A 22,439-nucleotide genomic window follows, 5' to 3' on the forward strand; every position below is an offset into this window, starting at 1 on the left:
TTGTATAAAGAAAAAGAAGCACAGGCTCCATTCACCGTCTAAACGGACCTCCTGAGATGGGCAGTATTAACAGTTGGCTCATGGCATCTACGTGATTCTGCATGCTCAGACGAACACATATGCGGGGTGGGTTCCTTCTCCTTCTTCAGGAAAGAAATAGTCACAGCAGGCCCATTCCTCTGCAATTGCTTTTTGCATGTAATCACGTATCACAGGTCAGTACATATACATCCAGCTCATTTTTAACAGCTGCATGTTTGTCCACTATACGGACAGTCCCCTCCTGATGGGCACTAACATGGTGTCCAGTTCTTGACCATTACAATAACTTCACAACAAAGTATCCCTATATACCAGGACATTTATTCCATAAGAATGATGCTTTAATAGAATTGCTGAGATCAACAGTATGTGCATTTTAAAATCCAACAGAGTTTTATTTAGCAAGTCACTCTCCCACCAGTAATGCATAAGATTTCTAACTTTCCAAAGTATGCTCCATCACGGGTCATTTTCAACCTTTTAGGTTTCTGCCAACAGTTTAAAACTGGCATCTTATTGTTGTAAAGTACTGACAATTAGTGAGGTTAAACACCTTTGTGTATACTTACTGGTAATCTGCATTTTGAAATGCCTATTCAGATGTCTTTTTTTTTTTTTTTTTGAGAGAGGGTGGGGGGAGGGGCAGAGGGAGAGAGAATCTTAAGCAGGTTCCACACTCAGCATGGAGCCCCATGTAGGGCTCCATCCCAGGACCCTGAGATTATGACCTGAACCAAAATCATGCATCAGACGCTTAACCAACTGAGCCACCCAGGTGCCCCTAGATTTGTCTTTTTAAAAAAAAAATCCATTTGAGAGAGGTTTTGGTAAATTAGGAATAGTGATCTTCTGTGGGAATACTAATTATATTAATCCTGGCTCTGCCTTACATGTTGCAAATATTTTCTCATAATTGATTGTGAAGCTTTGTTTACTCTTTTTCCCTTTTCAGTTCTGTCTTTTAGATCTTCGGTAACTGTTAGGTCATACAAATATTATGAAGTTTGTCTCCATCATCATTTGACTATGTAAGAATTTAAAATAAAAAATCAATTCATTTAAATATTTTTAGAACAAAAATGTAATACCTTTCTTCTTAATTATTTGAATCTACTTCTTTGCCTTTCTCCTTCACACTTCAATTATAAGTGGGGTTGATAAATAAAAGATTTGAAAACACAATTAACTTTTTGTAATAGTTCTTCATTGGTCTTCTGGTCAGATTATTATTGAGATAATGAACGCCATTGTATACAGAAACTCTACTTGTTACCTTATACTTTGTTTTTAAATAGGAAGCACCAGAGTGAGATCAACATATAAAGATCTCATAATGAAGGTCAGTTTTTTCACATTTCAATCCTCATTTGCTTCAGTATATTCACTCTCAGAGTTCAGAGTTACAGAACGACAAACAACATGAAAGAAACATAGAGTGTGAAAAGTCTAATGGATGTTTGAGCTATGCATGTTTAGATAAATGTCTATGTATTACAAACAATAGAATTTATATCCTAAAACAACAGATGATACATAACCAAAAATGCAAGTTTAGAATTTAAGATACGTTACTAGCCCCGTCTCCTGGGTCAAAGGTATCCATCCCTACACCAGCTTATACTCACAAACCTCGGATCATGCCTTACCCTGCAATGTCAATTCTGTCTCTGGGGTCTAAATGATTATTTTCTCTCCTTGGGCTTTTATAATCCAGCCAAGGACAAGGGAGCTAGCTATCTTTCTTCAGTGGGGTGACTACCACCTATCCCTATTCTGCTTGGTGCAAACACAGGCAAGTTCCTTTGTGGACTGATCATTTTCTAGAGGTCATTCAGACCATAATTTCAGGGCCTCGCCACTATCCTGATGGTCCTTCTTAGGAAATTAGACCCAGTGGGAACGTTTTCTCCCTCTGCTTAGTCTATGGGTCAGCATTTTCCTTCCCTTGTAGTTCTTAATTCCCTTAAGTGGCAATTATTTAAGACACAGTTAGAGAAGGTGCAATCTACATTCATCCAATAAAACCTAAATATTAAAAAGGACAGAAAAATTCAGCATGGCTACAAGGATAAATGGGAGAGCATTTAGCATTTGAAAGGTACCAACGAAGTGGTACATGAGTAAATGGATAAAATTAAAAAAAAAAAAAGATCGGAGATAAAAAAAAGATTAAGAAGAACTAAAAGGGCATACTATGTGTCAAAGAGACAGAGCATCTTAATTATAAAAGGTTAATATCACAGCCAGAGTCAAGAAATTGGTGGAAAAACCACTCTAATAAATACTACCTAGAAATCCACCCATGGCAGCTGATACAGAAAGACTAAATTTTAGATTTTTAATGAGCATATGATAAAAATCTGTTAGATTAGTACTGTGGTCCAAGATACTCTTCACAGAGATACCATATTAGTGTGAAAACATGATGCTTAGGGATGAAATCACCATGTCTGTGGAAAGACATGTTAGAAAGACTATGATCACTGCATGGACATAAGAGATGAATGTGTGTCCTAAGCTAAAGGTTCTAAAAGGAGCCAAAGGAGGAAAGGTTAAGATTCTGAATTTTATGTGGCCCATTCATAAGGAAATGGTGAAACAACTAGAATGGATAATAAACTACCGGAAAGGACTTAATTAAAACGACAACGCCCTCATGAAGCACGCAGAAGCTCCAACCATGTCATGCAGAGAACGACAGGATGTGTGAGCTGTGGGTACTGTGGAGCGTAATGTGGGCAGGCCAGTAGGCAGAGTCCTGAGGAACTCTACCACTTCTTCCCGTGGTCTCCACTTAAGAGCAGGTCAATACCTGTGAAATTTTAAGGACTGACTCAAGTCCAATTGTATTCTTAAAGTTTTAAAACTTAATCTTCATGATTTGGTCTTCAATTTAACTCATTATCTGCCTGGTATATCAGAAAGTAGCATTTTGCCAAGAAAATCCAACATGTGGTGTTTGTGAGACATGGTAGACACATGAAAAACTTCTGGGTTGAAAGTAAATATTCATATATAAAACCAGACTGATTCCACTAGGACCACTTTTAAGGCTTTATTTAACTCCCACAGTTAGAAAAGGTCTAATCTCTAGCATAAATCCCTTATTCTTCAGCTCTCAAAACTGTTCTGATTCTGTGAGTGAACACTGACCCATCCAACACTCGAGATGACATCTGACCCAAGCATCGCACGTGACACAGCCTGGCCTTCTGAGAAGGCAGCAGCATCATGGCAGCCACACTGAAACCAGGGGCTGGCTCCACGTGCCTCGCCAGCCTTGTAACCTCACGCTCCCCCTCACCATTAAACTGGGAAGGACAGTAGTATCGCGTGATTTGGGAAATTAAATGAGACGATACTCTTAAACACAGCCCACTAATTGGCAAATTGAGTGCTCATATGTAACCACTATTATCACATATAATGTGGCAAATTATTTAGAATACAATGGAATGAACTCAGTGCTTCTTTTTACATCTTTCCTATACTCTAAAGAGTAGAAAAAACTTATCGTGGAAAAGGCTTTATAAGATTAAGCCAACTAGAAAAGTATTACAACACACTGGCTTCTAAGCATTCCTCGAATTTGCTATTTCCCCCTTTCCTGGGGTCTGTGTTGTTCCATGGCCTGGAACGTTCTCTCCCACTTAACTCTTACTCTCTTTCAAGAATGAGGTGTAAGGCAGGAGTCTCACGTGGCGCCCTACACAGATCACGTCCCCAGATGCCTTCCCAAAGCACCTTCGACTTTATCTTTGTAGGCCTTAGATGGCAATTGGGTATTTATTTAAGTGGTTGTTCAATTAATGTCGATTCTCCACTAAATCAATAATTCCTAGTGAGGCAAGGACCAAGCCTGTGCTGCTCACTCCTCTGTCTCTGATGCCCATAGCACAATGTGCTGGGCTCATCGTGGGCGGACAAAGGTCCATATCTGTTTGGTGGTGATCTGGTAGGTCTGAACACAAAAGTAGTTACAAATTCTCAAACAAAACAAAAATTTCTAGTCACTTCAGGACTTTTAAAATGTGTTTTGCAACATACTAAGAAGCAGAAGAATGTAAATCTCATCAACTCAACAAAATTTACAAAACCTGCCCCACTAAAAAGGTTTAGAAATTACTGATTTAACTTCTCTGTGACAGGACTCAGAGGTCGTCACCAGAAACTGTGAGAATGCTTTTCAGGAACAGTTTGGACCTATTAGGGAAAGGTTAGACCACTTCGATTCTGAAATTGGTTGGTGCCTTCCTGATCAGATTCTACGGGATGAAGTCCTGTAACTGCAAACAGCGTATCACAGCTTCCTAGAATTCTACAGTTTGGGGTTTCATATAAGGATTCATATCAGAGACAAGATCCATGGCTGGGAAAGAGTGGAGGGAAAGAGTGGCGTACTTGAGGAAACCTTACAGGAACTCCTGTTTGCTCATGAGGCAGACATAGTGGGTAGGGAGGACGGTCATGCCCCTCACTGTGTGGAAGCGCAGGGCTAGCTCAGGCGGACACTGAGAAGAGCACGAACATACAAAACTGGAGCATAAGCAAATACACACACACACACAGAGCACATGCCCGCATAAATAAGCGGGCTATACGTGGGGCCTAACTCAAAACCTTTAGGGCAAGCACATTCAATTTTATCTGAATTATTGTAGTAAACTATTGTTCGTATATGCTGAGTGAAAACGATTATATACATATTAATGTAATATGTGAATATCTAGACATCTTAATGCCTAGAAGATGAACACACCCAAATTGATTCTGCCATAAATAATAAAAATACATAGCCCCGATTTCAAATGTCTTTTTCAATGTAAAAAAGACATTAAAAATTTGGTATGTTCAAACTGAACATAAAACATCTTAAAAATGTCTTTCTAACATAATTTATTAGACACAGATAGGGAAATTGGGGTAAAAAAGAAAATATATTAAGTACTATAACAGAATCATATCTAAAACCAAAATGACTTCTTTGGTAAAAGATTCATGACCCAAAAGCATACATCACAGGAAACTTTTCCTCATTACGTACAGGGGGAAAGGCCAGAAATATGGACAAAGATGATGTATTAGAATAACATTAAAGTAAAACAAAAGAAACCCAAAGTGTTATTCAGCCACATTTAAAGGGCCATCCTGTTTTTCTCTCGGTTCTTCAGCATTTTACTGCACATTCTTTGCAATCCAACTTTCAGCTAAATCCCCTCACAACCCCTTTATGGACCCTAAGGCCACTTCACCTGCTCGGCGTCCAGCCTGTCTCGCTTCTCACCTCTTACTCCCCAATTCTTACAGAGCCAAGTACTCGTCCACTTGCTCTCCCACGACTCAGGTCGATCAGCTTCGCGTACGCTAACTGCGTTTACAGAGGTTCTAGCGCCTTTCCGTCCCCACAGCAAACACGGTCCGTGACACTCGCTTCCATAAAAAGAGCGCTTATAGGATATGAACTAACGTTACAATTACACGTGCACAAGAGGGACTACATCTGGCCCCGCTTCTATCTGGTCCGCCTGAATATCAGGGTTCATCTAACAAAGCTGAATCCTACCGACGGGTTATCTGTAAAACACCAAGGAGTACCACAGTTCAGTGTTGACTAGTCAAGAGATTCAGTAACTATTTAGTTGCCAACATAAAGAGGTTTAAAATATGATACTTAACTGCCTGATAAGTGAGAAAGGTCATGAGACTGGTACTTTTTAAAAAAATAAAAACTTAGGTGAAACCAGCTATAGTATTTACCAAACAGTACTCTGACATTTCAAGAGAACTATCTGGGCATTTTCACATCTTTGTCATTTTATATTAAGAAAGTCATTAAAGTAAACAGTGTATTCTGTTTCTGATCATGAGACTGAGGTATATAAACACAAATATGTAAGTTATGCCATCAATCCAGGACACGTATTAATATAAAATATAACTTGGAATATCCACTCTTGTCACTCAAGAGCAGCACCTACTGGCACAATTTAAAAGAACCCAGAAGACACAGAGTAATTTCAGTTCAATATTTTATTAATTAAATACTTATAGAGCACCTAATATATGCCAGGCACTATTTTAAGTACTTTACAAATATTAACTTATTTAATCACTGTAAGACATTTATCACTAAATGAGATTTAATGACATAAACCTTACTCCAAGATTCAAGGATCTACTTCCTGTTAGTTTGAAATGCAGATTCGGTTTAAAGCCAACAGAATCCAAATCTGTCCCTGGCCAACATCTGGAAAGAAACCAGTATTAGAGTCCATTCTAATTTCATGAACCAGATAACAAATGTGGAGGAAATGCTGAAAGGCAGTCCCCTAAAAAGAGTTCTCTCCCAAAAAAGGAATATAAAATTTTACAGTCCATGCAACGTGAATAACCTATGCTAATTGCAAAGGAGTCTTGCCTTTTCCTTTATAAACAGAAAATCGCTTGCGTGAGGTTTTTATTTTAAGCGTGCATTAAAATTATGATTTTTCGTAAGATGAAAAAATGACTCTGTGCCAATCACGCTGACATGCTACTCAACAAATGGCACTAATAGTGGTGACAAGAGTGAGCCTGTCTGAGTGGAGCTTTTTAAGAAGTATCTAGACCAGCCATCAAAACTATGATTTTATCTGGTTGGGGCCTACGCTACAGTCTGCTACAATAAAAGCTATTAGGTGATTTAAGTGACTACTTTACTATGATGGATTTTCATCTATTAAAAGAATGTATTTAAGTATTTTAAATCTTAGTTAGAAATAGAAAGAAAAGGAAAAATAAAAAAGCACAAGCATGTCTATATAAGCTAAAATATTTTGCTTCTTCATATTTTTCCTGAATAAATTAACTTTGCAAATTTACTCAGTTGATTTATACATTTCCGATGCTGATTAAATGTATCATATGATATCTTTTTGGTCTATTTAGTTTTAGAGTCTCAAGCCAATTAGTATAATTTCTGTATTAACTTCCTCATTTTCATTTTCCCATCCCAATCAACTCCCTTCCCTAATCACCCTGCACCAACAGAGATACCTATTTAATATTTTCTGCTATGCATCCATGCAGGAAATAGAGAAGAAATAAGTATATTTTTTTGTATTTGTAATTTAAAAAATTTTTATTTGTGGTAAAATACACATAAAGTAAAATTTACCATCTTAACAACCTTTAAGTGTACAGTTCGGTGGTGCTAAGTATATTCCCACTGTTGTATAATCAATCTCTGACTTTTTCATCTTGCAAAAGTGAAAGTGTACCTACCAAACAACTCCCCATGTCTCCTCTCCCCAGCCTCTGGCAACCACCATTCTAGTTTCCGTCCCTGTGAATCTGACTACTCCAGGGACCTCATATCCATATATGTGGAATCGTACAGCATTTTTCTTTTGTGTCTGCCTTATTTCACTCAGCAAAGTATCCTTAAGGTTCATCTATGTTGTGGCATGTGTTGGAATTTCCTTCTTTTTAAGGCTGAATAATACTCCAATGTATGTATTATATAATTATATACATATTATACATAATGTAATTTATAATGATATATAATCATAATTACATAATATAACTTACAGAATATATATTATATATTTTCTTTTTTTTTTTAAGATTTTATTTATTTATTCATGAGAGACAGAGAGAGAGAGAGAGAGAGAGAGAGAGAGAGAGAGAAATGCAGAGGGAGAAGCAGGCTCCCAAGGAAGGAGCAGGGAGCCCGATGCGGGACTCGATCCCAGGACCCCGGGATCATGACCTGAGCCGAAGGCAGACGCTTAACCATCTGAGCCACCCAGGCGCCCTATATATTTTCTTTACCCATCATTTGTTGATGGGCATTTGGGTTGTTTCTTTTGGCTACTGTAAATGTTGCTATGAGCGTGATCTGCTTTCATTTCTTTTGTGCATACACTCAGAAGTGGGAATGTTAGATCATTTGGTAGTTCTATTTTTAATTTTTTGAGGAACCACCATACTGTTTCCATAGCAGCTATACTATCTTAAATTCCCAACAGTGCACAAAGGTTTCAAATTCTCTACACCCTTGCCAACACTATTTTATTTTATTTTTTTGATACTAGATAATTCTAGTGGGTGTGAGATAGTAAGAGTAAATTTTTAAAGTGACTTCTTAACTAGTAAGAAAAATATGGTGAACTCCTGTAGGATTTTGATGGTTTTCTTTTTCACATTTAGGTCTTTCATCCATTTTGAATTTATTTTTGTGTATGGTGTAAGAAAGTGGTCCAGTTTCATTCTTTTGCATAGAGCTGTCCATTTTTCCCAACACTGTTGAAGAGACAGTCTTTTCTTCCATTAGATATTCTATCCTGCTTTTATATTTTCCATATAGTTAAGGATCCATTTCTGGGGCCTGTATTCTGTTCCACTGATTTGTGTCTGTTTTTATGCCAGTAGCATATACTGTCTTGATTACTACAGCTTTGTCATATAACTTGAAGTCTGGAATTGTGATGCCTTCAGCTTTGCTTTTCCTTTTCAAGATGGCTTTGGCTATTTAGGATCTTTTGTGGTTCCACATAAATTTTAGGATTGTTTGTTCTAGCTCTGTGAAAAATGCTGCTGGTATTTTGGTAGGGATTGCATTAAATGTGTAGATTGCCTTGGGAAGTATAGACATTTTAACAATATCTGTTCTTCCCATCCATGAGCATGGAATGTTTTTCCATTCTTTGTGTCATCTTCAATTTCTTTTATAAGTGTTCTATAGTTTTCAGAGTACAGATCCTTACCTCTTTGGTTAGGTTTATTCCTAGTATCTTATGGGTTTTCGTGCAATTATAAATGGAAAAGATGCAACCTCTTTGGCACTGGCCATAGGAACTTCTTATTAGATACGACTCCAGAGGCAAGGGAAACAAAAGCAAAAATGAACTACTAGGACTTCATCAAGATAAAAAGCTTCTGCAGAGTGAAGGAAACAATCAATAAAGCTAAAACAAAACCTCTGAATGGGAATAGATATTTGCAAATGACATCTGATAAATGGTTATTAGCTAAAATCTATAAAGAATTTATCAAACTCAACACCCCAAAACACAAATAATCCAGTTATGAAATGGGCAGAAAACATGCATAGACATTTTTCCAAAGACATACAGATAGCCAACAGACATGTGAAAAGATGCTCAACATCACTCATCATTGGGGAAACTACAATGTGATATCACCTTACACCCGTCAGAATGGCTAAAATTAACACAGGAAACAACAAACATTGATGAGGATGCAGAGAAAGGAGAAGCTTCCTACCCTGTTGGTGGAAATGCAAACTCATGCAGCCGCTCTGGAAAACAGTATGGAGGTTCCTCAAAAACTAAAAATAGAACTACCTTATGGCCTAGCAAATGCATAAGTAGGTATTTACCCAAAGGATACAAAAATACTGATTCAAAGGGATACATGCACCCTGATGTTTATAGCAGCATTATCAACAATAGCCACATTGTGAAAAGAGCCCAAATGTCTATCAACTGAAGAATGGGTAAAGAAGATGTAGGGTACACACACACAAGGGAATATTACTCGGCCATCAAAAAGAATGAAATCTTGCCATTTGCAATGACGTGGATGGAGCTAGAGTCTATTATACTAAAAGAAATAAGTCAGAGAAAGACAAACACCATATAATTTCACTTGTATATGGAATCTGAGAAACAAAACAGGTGAACATAGGGGGGAAAAAAGAGAGACAGGCGAATCATAAAATAGACTCTTAACTATAGAGTACAAGCTGTGGGGCGCTGGAGGGGAGGTGGGCAGGTGTGGGGGGCTAGATGGGTGACGGGCATTAAAGAGGGGGCGCTTGTTGTGATGAGCACTGGGTGTTGTATCTAAGGGATGAATCACTGATTCTACAGCTGAAACTAATATTACACTATATGTTAACAACTGGAATTTAAATAAAAACTTGAAACAAAAAAAGGAAAAAAGAAAAATCTGCTGAACACAGAATACTAAATTATTGAGTACCGTTTATTATGATGGTAAAACTAACCATAAAAGAATCATATTATAAGCAAAAAGTAAAAGGCTTTTCTTATTAATATAAAGGATTAAGGAACAATAATTTCACTGGGCACCATATTCTGAATGTAAATATGCATATCTCAATTTATTTGTTCATAAGGTTTTTCTGAATGATTATAACAAACAGGCGCAGTAACCTACCCTAAGTCACAAAGTCATTCAGGAGAAGGACGAGACTGGGACACATCAGACAGACTGTCAAGGGATTTATGTTATAGATCACAGAGAAATGAAGAGCAGGGGTATGTGAAATGAAGGGGAATATATATATTTATATATATTTATAAATATTATAAATATGTTATATTTACATATATCCAATTATGGGAATTTTAGGATAAAATTTAAGACACGTGCATGCTTAATTTTAGAAACTGCTATGGTGGTAGAGAGGAAAGAAATGGACTCAAAGAAATACTGTGAACTGATTTTCAACAAAAGCGAAAGGCATACGGTTGTCAACAACTGTTGCTCAAAAAAAAAAAAAAAAATACCAAACCAAAATAAAACCCTCAACCTGTACCTAATGTTATCCAAAATTTGACTCAAAATAGATCACAGATATAAATATATGCAAAATAAATGCAAAAACATAAAGCTTCCAGAAGAAAATATAGGAGTTAATCTTTGTAACTTGGGTTAGGCAAACAGTTTTTAGATACCATATCAAAAGTACAAACCATAAGGAAAACCATCAATAAACTGGACTTCATGAATACTGTAGTCCTTATTATTCATGAGACACATGTTCCAAGAACCCTAGTGGATGCCCAAAACCACAGATAGTACCGAACACTACACATACTATTTTGTATTGCCGTACATATATACCTATGATAAATTTTAATTTGTAAATTGGGCACAGTAAGAGATTAACAACAAGTAATAATAAAATAGAACAATATACTGTTAATAAAAGTTATGTGAATGGGGTTTCTCTCTCTTTCAAAATATCTTATTGTGCCATACTCACCCTTCTCTCCTTGAGATGATGTGAGATGATAAAATGTGCACGTGATGAGTGATGGGGCATCATGAGGCAGTGCTAGGCTATGCATGACCTTCTGATGAGGCATCAGAAGGAGGGTCATCTGCTTACAGATCAAGTCTGATTGTGGCTGAATGGAACCACAGAAAGCAAAACTGCGGATATGGGGCGGGGGAGGCTACTTCATTAAAAACGTTTTCGCTGGGGCGCCTGGGTGGCTCAGTTGGTGAAGCGTCTGCCTTCGGCTCAGGTGAAGATCTCAAGGCCCTGGGATCGAGCCCCGCATCAGGCTCCCTGCTCGGCGGGGAGCCTGCTTCTCTCTCCCTCTGCCTGCCGCTCTGCCTACTTGTGCTCTCTGTCAGATAAATAAATAAAATCTTTAAAAAGAAATGTTTTGGGGCGCCTGGGTGGCTCAGTTGGTTAAGTGCCTGCCTTCGGCTCAGGTCATGATCCTGGAGTCCCAGGATCGAGTCCCGCATCGGGCTCCCTGCTCGGCGGGGAGCCTGCTTCTCCCTCTGACCCTCCCCCCCTCATGTGCTCTCTCTCTCTCTCATTCTCTCTCTCAAATAAATAAAAATCTTTAAAAAAATAAAAATAAATATTTTCTCTGTGAAAGACACTGTTAAGAGGAAAAAAAGGCAAGTTATAACCTGAGAGAAAATATTTGAAAATCATCTAACTGATAAAGGCCTTGTATCAAAAACACATTAAAAACTCCCAGAACTCAGTAATCCAATGAGAAAAGGGGCAAACTATTTCAAAAGACATTTCATCAAAGAAAATACAGATAGCAAACAAGCACTGACAATCAAAATCAGTAGTGATCAAATACAAATTAAAACCACTAAAGACCACTAAACTCCTATTAGAATGACTTAGAAAACCTGACAATCCTAAGTGCTAGTGAGGATGCAGAGTGACTAGAAACTGATACAATGCTGGTAGAAACATCAGACGTACAGACTCTCTGGCAAACAGCCTGACAGTTGACTTTACAAGTTAAATATATACATACTGTATTGTCCAGGCACCTCATTTCCAGGTATTTACCTAAGATCAATGAGACCTTACACTCACGCAGAAACCTATATGTGAATGTTAGCAGCAGCTCTGTTTATTTAATTACCAAGAGAGTAAACAACCTAGATGACATATGTCCTTGTGGTTCTGATTTGCATTTCCCTGGCAATGATGTTGAACATCTTTTCATGTGTTTACTGGCCATTTATGTATCCTCTTTGGAAAATGGCCATTCAGATCCTTTGCCTGTTTTTAAATTAGGTTATTTGCCTTGATACTGCTGAGTTCAAGGGTTCTTTATATATTCTAGGTAGAAGCCCCTTATCAGATAGATATGCAGATTTTTTTTTTCAATTTTATAGGTTTTCCTTTCATCTTCTTGATGGTGTCATTTCAGCCACAAAAGCTTTTAATTTTGATAAAGTCCAATTTATTTTTTTTTCTTTTATTGCCTGTGCTTTTGGTGTCATATCCAAAAACCTATTGCCTAATCGAAGGTCACAAAGATTTGTTAATATCTTTTCTTCTAGGGGTGTTATAGTTTTAGTTCTCGTATTTAGGTCTAAGATAATTTGTTTGTTCAGTTTTTCTTCTAAAGATTTTTATTTATTTGACAGAGAGAGAGAGAGAGCAAGAGCAGGAACACAAGCAGGGGGAGTGGGAGAGGGAGAAGCAGGCCTCCCGCTGAGCAGGGAGCCCGATGCGGGGCTCGATCCCAGGACCCTGGGACCATGACCTGAGCCGAAGGCAGACGCTTAATGACTGAGCCACCCAGGCGCCCTGGTAATTAATGTTTTAGATGGATCGATAAACTGTGTATTTATGGAAATGCAGGGGTTAGCATGCCTGCATACATTTCCTACTTCCGTCTGCTGAGAAAGCCCACAAGCCAAGGGTGCACAGAAGCAATGAGCATACACAGTGTGCATATCTTGGTTTCTAAACACCCTTCTCCGGTAAAAGAAACCAAAGATGCTTAAAGAAGACAGTGATTTCAGGATCAGGGCAGGCAAATCACCAGATAGATGAGCCTGGAGCACACTGTGGTGCTAGAAAGTAGAGATGGTCATAAAAGGATGGGGGCACCCCAAAGGACACAGAAGCTTGTCAGAAGGAGCTCACAATGGCCAACGCTGGAGCAATTTGACTAAGAAATAAAAATGACACTGAATTGTAAACCACAGAGTACAATAAATCCATAATGGTAAAAATAAATTGAATAAAAAAATAATTGGGAGTGAAGGGGCAGATATTCCTTAAAGAAGAATTCCAATTAAATGCAGAAGGAACGGGGGAAGAGAGTATTACTGCTAAAACTCCACAGATCCTGTTGTAGGCAATATCCACTAATGAATGTCAAAAATAGTGGGCAAATGCTTGAGGAGAAACAGGCTATTTGCATAATCTGGAAGTATCTCCCCAGAGATGTGTATTAATTAAAAAGGAGAAAATAGTAGGTCTGTAGTGGAGAAATACGGAGATACCACCTCACTCAATGGGTCCAGTTTACATTGTCCGCCATAACATACCTTGACGTGCTGCATGTCTACTCTGGGAGATGCTTTAAGAACCTGAACTGAATCATGAGTAAATGTCAGACTACTGGAAAACAAGGAACATTCTACAGAATAACTGATCCCTATTCGTTAGAAGCATCAAGGTTGTGAGAGACATTGAAAGACTGAAGAGACACAAGAACCAGAGGGCACGTCAGTCCCTGAGCTGAGCTCTGAAAGAAGAAGAAAAACGGCAGGAAGGAGACCTGGTGGGGGATGTGAAGGAAGGATGTGGCTTAGCAGATGGTCTTTGGTTTCAGTAATCCCGTCACGATTATATCTGACACTCACATTCGGGGAAGCTGGGCAAAGGATATTTGGGAACTCTGCACTATTTTCGCAACTTTTCTGTAAGCTTAAAATTTCAAAAGAAAAACTCAAAACAAGGAAAACCTGCTAGATGGTAACTTTGCTCAATAAAAACAGAAATAAATACATTTGCAAATGATTGATAATGTACATTTTATATCTTCTGACCTAAATTTCATTACTAATTAAACAGTATTCCTAAACTTAATTCGAAGTTTTAGGAACTGAAATATGTTTTTTCGAAGAACCTGTTCCATTCTTCTTCCATAAAGGGTTTCAAAGGAAACAGTAACTGTTTTGCACTATCAGCAGTAAGACCTGCCAACGCCCACCATGTTTCTCTCATATAAAATTGCATGTTAGTCAGGGTCAAGATATGAATGTGAGGGTGTGTAAATTTTTAAAATATATAAATTATATTGAATTAAAGAGTTGATAAAAGGTCTATATAAAAATAAAAGCCACATCAATTACCTGATAAAATCATACTGCACCCACTCTAACTTTCCACAATCAATTTTTTCCCCTTAAAATTTTGATAAATGAAGTTGTCAGGGGGGATAAGATCACAATTTTGTTTTCTTCTCTTTTTTCTCTTTAACTATTTTAACTTTCAGAATTCAGTTCATGAATGCTGTGAATGTTAGCCTAGATAAGATCACAGTTTTGCTTGGTGATGAGGTAAGCATACTGTCATGTGCCTGTATAACCTCGCGGGAGCAAGGAAAGGGCCGGAAAGGAAGTTTCAACGTGGCTCTGAGTCACCCAGGCTAATCCTACTTTGCTAGGCCTCCTGAGAAAGAAGAGCATGGACTTTTTTTCTGGCAAAAAAAAATTAAACCTCACTTTAAAACTTCTAAGATCATACAGCTAGGGAAAGAGCCTGAGTGCTCTGAGCGCCTGAGATCCATCAAAAATGATTAATTGAATGGATTTACATGAATTTCAGGTTGTCTTCAGTCAACTGTATGAGGTGTTACTAACAAAAGCTATATTTTAATTGTGGACTCTGATTTTATTTTAAACGTTGTGACTGCCACTAAGGAGTTTATAGAACATTGAAATATATACTACGAAGGATATTATTTCAGCATATTCATTTATAAAAACATTTTTTAAAAATATAAAGTATACTAAATAACAAAGAATAGAAATAATTCAAATAAAGTGATGTTTCTACTCTGAAAAAAAGCTATATGAAGACCTTCTCTAGCCCTAACTTTAGCTACACGCTCAGACTGTCATGCTGATATATGGATACTCACTAACACATATATGGTTACAAGATTCATTACTCTTAATAGCAACTTCAAGTAAATGCAAAGAAATCATTTCAGTCTTTTCCTTCTAACTTCCTGTTAAAAGGGCAATAACAAAGCCCGCTATCTTTTTCTTTTAAAGAAAATCTCTGCATTATTTAATCTGATATTCAACAGAAAGGCTAACCAGGGTTATACACCTTGTGGAAGAGAACACAGACATAGAGTGGCTGAGTGACTTGCTTCAGGTCACACATCTCAACAGCGATGGAGTCAGGACACTAAACCCAGGTCATCCGCCTGACACCCGGGCCATGTGCCAGGCTCTGTACTAGGTGGCAGAAGTACAACTGTGAAAACATTTACCCTGGTGGCTCTTTTTATTTAGTATACGTTACTTCATAGCTCACGTTTTCATTGATCTGAAGTCTTAAAACTCCAAAATGTTAAGGCTTCATGAAAACAATTTCATTAACCCACAGAGGCTGATTCTGTTTTTAGCTCCTGTGCGTGCAGCATGATATGACTGGAAAACTCCTGGAAGGCAAACAGGCGTGGATTTCAGTGGGCTCCACTGTAGTGACACAGCCTCCGTGGGCAAGTTAGCCTATTGAAGACCCATTTTTTTAAAAAAGCATTTAAGTTGGGAATAACACCTACCAAAGAGCTTTGTCTTGAAGAAATGGCCTGGTGACAAGTTTGGCACAGACACTCTTGCTACCCCCCTTCCTCTTCGTTTCTTTGTAACTGAAGTCACAATGCCACCGTGTAAAGTAACAGTGTGCTTTAGTACCACGCACCAGCCACCTAAAGCAGGAAGCCGTGCCACATACACCGCACTCCCCAACAAGCAGGACTGCCCAATGGCAGGAGGGCCGTGGGAAGCAGGTGGCAGAAGCGTGGACTACACAGATGGAAAGAAGCATGTACGTCCTTAGCCCTGCTCCACGGTGATAAGCAGAAAAAAGACATTTTTGGACATACCAAAGAAAAGTTAGAACATTTCTTCCTAAGCAGACTGAATTAAAAATATTTTAAAATGTACACTTAGAAGGTTTTGAAAAAACATATTTCAGTATATTATTCAATAAAAGAGAAAGAGGGATGAGTCGAGAGAATCTGCTTATCAGTAATGCTGCATTTACTGATAAGCATCCAGCAAATGAACCGGTCCTGGAAAGCAAGTCTACTACCAGAAAAAGCTGGTCGATGAGAACCCCTACTTTGTCATTATTCCCCCACCGGCTATACAGTACATGGGGTAGTTAGTTCTAAACCAAGGAAATCCAACAGGACTGAGAGAGGGAGAGAGAGCAAAAAGAAAAGCCAGTTACTCGAACCTGCCACGCCGGGATGGACACGGAGCACGGTGCCGGACAGAAGGCGCCGGAGTACACAGAAAGGAGTTAAGACGGGAACAAAGACATTTAGCAGCAGTTAAGACAAACAGTAAATTAACCCACGGGTGTTGTCTGAGGGTAAAGAATCAAATTGTTGAACTGTTAATTATTTTAGGAAGTCTTTTGTCAGTGGTGAAATACCAGGAGCATGGAAAACAAGGAATCCAGTCTGAGGGTTACAAAGAGAGAGAGTAGAGGCTGAAAATTATAGAGCTGCTAGTCTAACATCTATATTAGGAAATAAATTTGAGATGATACTTATGGATGAGCTTAATGATACATTTGGAGAAGTACAATTTAATAGGAGTGAGTCAGCATGGATTTACCAAAGGCAATCATGTCAGAAAAAATTTCGTTCCTTTTTAGGTTGAAGTAATAATTGGTTTATGTAAGGAGAACCAATGAGACACTGTCAGGATTTTCTGAGATTTTTGGACCTCTTCATAAAATGAATTATTGTACAAAATGTCATGACATGTGTCAGAGCACCAACTAACAAAAGGGGCTGAAAGTAATGGGGTTAAAAATAGAAGGCCCCACAATCTGGGTAAAACTACATTCTACAGGGCTCTGTAGATCAGAACGCGAATGTTTTTAATTAATGATGAAGAAAATCTTTTATATGAGGAAATTTGAATATTCCGCTAAATGAGAGGGAATGGTTAAGATACAAAAGGCTACAGCTGTTTTATCTTAACTGTGATAGATGAGGCAAAGGGGCTCCAGAGTGGAATATGGAATTCAATCTGCCCGAATACGCAGCGATGTGCTTGCAGAGAATTAAAGAATCAGCTAAGTGTAGTTACAGTTTAAATGGTACTGGATTAGATAGTGTTGGAAAGAAAATGGATGTGGAGTTTTGATAAGAATCAAACTTTCACATTCTTCCTCTTATACCCGGGGAAGAGGAAATCGCTATGGCATGCAATTAAATAATACATGTTTTAAAGAATTAAAAAACTGATTATCTTATGGAACAATACAAAAATCCCACTTTGTGAAGAGACTATATCACACTGTACAGGTAACTTAATGTACATTTTTAAATGATTAAGTCTTAATATATAAGAACTGACAAAAATCATATCAATTTAAATATGAATTTTTTAAAACCCTACAACAGTAGAAAATAAAGGAATTAGAGCAAATACCATGTCATCACTTAATGCTTAATTTCTCCTGAACAGAGATCATTTGATCATCACCTTTAGAAAACACAGACACATTTCCGACAATGAAATCCCAGCTTCTCAGAGGAAAGGCAAAGGGACTAAACGGACATCACAGTCACACTACAGAGTGGCCAGGCCGCCCAGTCCCGCGCGGGCACGCACCAACAGCAGCAAGCGCCGCCTCAGAAGCAAGCACGCGCTCTGACCTGGTGTGGACCTGGAATTCACGAGAGAAAACCGTCTTTGTTTCCCTCTTTAGCACAATCACGAGAACCACACGTGCTCCCCTCAACCTTCTCCGCAGCCTTCTCAGTGCCCATGCCCCGCTCCTTCAGGTGCTGCTCATAACCAACCCCCAAGACTGAATGAAGGTCACTTGTATGGCAAACACGGAGTTTATTTCATTCCCGCTCAGGGTGCAGTGAATGAACGCCAAGCTAATTCTTCGGTAACAGAGATGGCAGACAAGCAACTGCTAAGACAAAGGTCAAATAAAGATCATTCGTGGGGTGAAATGGATTTCACTAAATAGAAAAAAAATTATAATGTACAATGACAGAATTCTGGCAACTTTTAATTTGATGTCAATTTTGTGGGGATTAATAGGATTATAAAATTTCATCATATTGGATCTAGAGTAGACCTAAATGAATCTCTCTAGACATACAGGAAGCAAATAAATCATGTTTTTTTAAAAAATATATGTATAGAAAAGCTTTAGTTCATCAACTCTACGACTGTGAGATTTATCTACAGTTTTTTTTTTTTTTGTAGTTGGCTCATCCTCGCTACTGCAAAGCATCCCACTCGGTGAACACATAGCCTTTTGTACAATCTACTTGATGGACATTTGGGTAGTTTCAGTTTTTGACCATGATGAAAGTATTGATAATGATATAAAGTATAAATACAAAGTAAAAGACTGTTTCTTGTAAAAGACTGAAATTGTCACAGATTAAAAAACCAAATGCAGCTTATAAAGAAGCTGATGAAGCTACACCAGTATGAAATGCAGAATGCTGGCAAGAAGCATTACTACAGACAAAAAGGAACATTTCATAATTGTAAAGATAGATGGGTATGTATATAAAATAATCTTAAAGTTCTGAGTAGCCAGGGATAGATCTTTAAAATATGTAAAGCCAAAAGTAAGAGAATTAAAAAAAACCAAAAAACAACAAATCCACAATCATAGTGGGCAACTTTGCTACACTCCTCTTCACAGCTGATAGAGGTAGCATAAAAAAACATATAAGAATATAGACAATCTGAACAGCACAGTGAAAAAACTCCGTGTAAGTGATATGTAAGGAACACAGAATACACACCAAACAGCACCATTATTTACGTTCCTTTCTAGTATGTCTGAAACATTTACCAAAACTAACCAAATGCGGGGCACGAAGAAAGCATAAACAAATTTCAAAGGACTGAAATAATTCAGTATCATGTTCTATAAGCACAGTAGATAGAAGCTAGAAATCAATTTATATTACCATTTCAATAGTTAAAAAAAAGGTAACTAGAAAAATCCCCGAATGCCTGGAAATCAACAAATACATTTCTAAATAATCAACTTTCATTTTAAAAATAACCACTTTTATCTGTTTTTCAAACAAAGCTATAACCAAAATTAGAGTTCACACAGAACCTTTAATTCTCTGGAGTATGAAATGAGAAATGATACTAAAATCATTCTTTTAGTTCCCGAAAATCACTGAGAGGCAAGACCATGAATTACCCACAGAAGTGATGGAGATGGAGAACAATGGGCAACCATGGATGCTCCGTCTGGCCACGAGTAACTGTGCACACAGCACATTACCTGGTACAGATGGTGGACAACACTGTCCTAACAGCTCTTACTGTCCCCACCACACAGAGGGGGACGCGAGACCCACAGAATTAAAACAACAGTTCCAGAGTCATTCAACAAGGAAACAGGGCCGACATTCAAATTTATCCTACACTGAAGGCCACGCCTACACGCCTACAGAAGCACAGAACGCTCCTAACTGCACGCATGAGGACGGGAAGCTCTGAGATGTGCAAAGGTCTGCGACCTTGACAGTGTGGAGCACCAGGATGTGACCTGGTCTCTGGGGAACTCTGACTCAAGTACATCGCCTCCATGACTGCAGGTACATCTTCACGTACCCAACGCGGGGAAGCACACAATCACAGCAAAACCTCTTTCTGCAGAGCTGTTTTCCAACAAAAAACAAGATACCTTACTTTAACATAGAAATTTCCAGATATTATCTCAATTAAAATTGAAAATATCCCAAATGGCACTTTTCTGTGGCTGCCGGTTAATGTGTCCCTTCTAATGGTCTTTTGCATGTTTGATATACATGGTAGAGCCACATGAGGACCAGAGCGATTTAGTTTGTCTGTTTTGGGGTAGTTTTAAACTCAACCTTTTATTAAAAGAACTGCAAAATATGCTTCATTGAATGCTGGGCTATAAGATGCTCAGCACATGAACAGTGCGGACACCAGAGAACACAGCTGATGGTACCCTTTCCGGCCAGGAACGACTCTTGCAGAAAACCTGGATGCTGCTGCGGACCCAGCCCAGTCCCTACCACCCAGCATGGATCAACTGTGGCGCCTAATTTCACCACCAAACAATACGGAATGAAGAACAGCAACAGCTTGATTCAATATCTTACTGTATATTGAGGAAGGTTCCTTTCCCATAGCCCTAAATGTACTGCAGATGATTTACAATTACAAGTTTAAAAAGCCAGTCATAGCCTAAAAAACTTTACCCTTTTAAAGTTTTCTCTTAACTGAGTTAAGTTTATCAAAGCAAAAATATTACCAAAGAGCACTACTGCCATGTCCGGGGAGAAACCAACAACCGACATCCCACGTGTACCACCTGGGTTTGGTCTGTGAGGAATGCTAGCTACAGAGACTTCTGCAGAAAACAGTTTCAAACAGAATTATAAACATAAACCGAAAACCAGGACTATATGCGCATGAGCATCACACATATACACAAAGAAACTAGAATAATTTTTCTTAAAACTTGTTTTATACTAATACTATCTCAAAACATCTCTCCAGGGACACTCAGCATCGCTCCTGCAGACGGCACAGGGCACGCGGTCTGTCCTTCTGTGCAGAGCGACAAAAGCAATGTGTGTCTGTGCTCTGCAGTCAGTTTCCTCCTCCTTTCCTCAGCGTTCATCTGAAAGTTACAAATCCTTTATTTTAGGGAAATAACCCATTTGTGATATCCAGTTGGTGCAATGGAGAGACAGAAGACACCGACACTGCACCTTAAGAAGGAGGTGCAGCAGGACTCTCTTGAAAACCGTACTTTCCTGATGACGCAGCGTCAATTTAGATCATTTTGCTTGGTGGCTACTCAAAGCGCCTCCTTCCACAGGCAGTATGGCCTCTGTATGGTCACGATTCATCTTAAGGAAGAATCCATAGGCACTGATGGCCAGAAGATATTTCAATTTGACTTTATCTGTTCTTGTGCCTAAAGGTACAAACTGTCCAATTCAAAGCATTTCAGTAACAACCTTACCAACACGCAAGGAATACCGACCTGTGTTTTTGTTTTTCAAAAACAGCCCTGGATACAACACAGATGACAACTACAGACATTCCACCATTGCTTAAAAAGCCAGTCATATGAGCATAAACAGAAATTTGAAAGGACACATCAGCAAAAACCAAGTAATAACCTTATATGCAGACACTGTCAAATGTATTAATAACTAATAGTTAAGAATATCTTTCTAAATCAAATCATTCACTAAGTTCCGTTTCTTCTAATGTAAATGTTATCTGAGCAAACATTACTTATGCATTTTGCAATGGGTAGGGTTTCCCATAACTTTTGCATTTTGGGTGGGGGTTCCCCTGACTTTCAAACACTGTGGTCACATGTCCAGCATTACTACCATGACCCCCAGCCCTTCTGCATTGCTTCTGCCAGGCAGGCATAAATGGTATTGCGCTTGGCCATTAGCTTTTTCATTTCTCACAAAGACCCCTAAAACAGATACCGCCATGTAGATTTACAGAGGAGGAACCTGAGGTGTGACGAGATTGGCCTGCCTGAGGTCACAGGGCCAGTACCGAAAGAAGGAGGGTTTTCACATGGCTCTAACTGATCCCAAAGCATCTGCTTAAAACATTCCCTGTATGAACTGGCATCACTGAAGTACAGTACTGCTTGGCCTACGTTCTGGAACTTTCTCTAAATCCCTCAGGATAAGCACTTCCTCCAACATGTCCTCATGTGCGTGACCCACCCTGCTGCTGCACAGTAAGAATTCAACATGGAGGAAGGCATGCTTGCTAATGAAACAACAACGCTGGGCTATGCACAGGGATAGATTTGCTGAACCCTGTCGTTGTTGCTGCACCTCTGGGGCTTCCAGAGTGTGAAGTCTGACTTCCGACCCGAGGAGGCGAGACTATTTTAGCGGTCATCCTCTGCTGTCAGCACCGTGCCCCTCACACTGCGGACAAGTCCCCCCTAATCTCTGAGACACAAGTGACATCACGGTATGCTGTCCGAGCTGCTCAACTCACCCTCCTGGGGCACACGCTCTCCCTTCCCAGGTACTCATCCCAAGACAGTGATGCACAGGGACAGGGCATAACATTTTAAAGCA

General features: G+C 38.8%; 1 protein-coding gene across 4 annotated transcripts in view; it reads right to left on the reverse strand.

Annotated features, from left to right (window-relative positions):
* Positions 1–22,439, reverse strand: part of ZNF407 (zinc finger protein 407) — a 480,646-nt gene that overhangs the window by 155,911 nt on the left and 302,296 nt on the right. The window contains exon 9 of one of the 4 annotated variants that reach the window (XM_073898028.1): positions 20,859–20,992. The exons of 2 other annotated variants lie outside the window; for them this stretch is intronic. In XM_073898028.1, the coding sequence (XP_073754129.1) occupies positions 20,982–20,992 (11 nt within the window). In that variant the 3' untranslated portion in view covers positions 20,859–20,981. Of the gene's footprint in view, positions 1–20,858; positions 20,993–21,013; positions 21,306–22,439 lie in introns of those variants that run through there. One more of the 4 variants, XM_073898027.1, reaches the window with a different exon arrangement.

The sequence above is a fragment of the Callorhinus ursinus genome, unplaced genomic scaffold (genome assembly GCF_003265705.2).
Source record: "Callorhinus ursinus isolate GAN/ISIS: 27379988/994484 unplaced genomic scaffold, GSC_fseal_2.0 scaffold11, whole genome shotgun sequence".
Taxonomy (NCBI): Eukaryota; Metazoa; Chordata; class Mammalia; order Carnivora; family Otariidae; genus Callorhinus; species Callorhinus ursinus.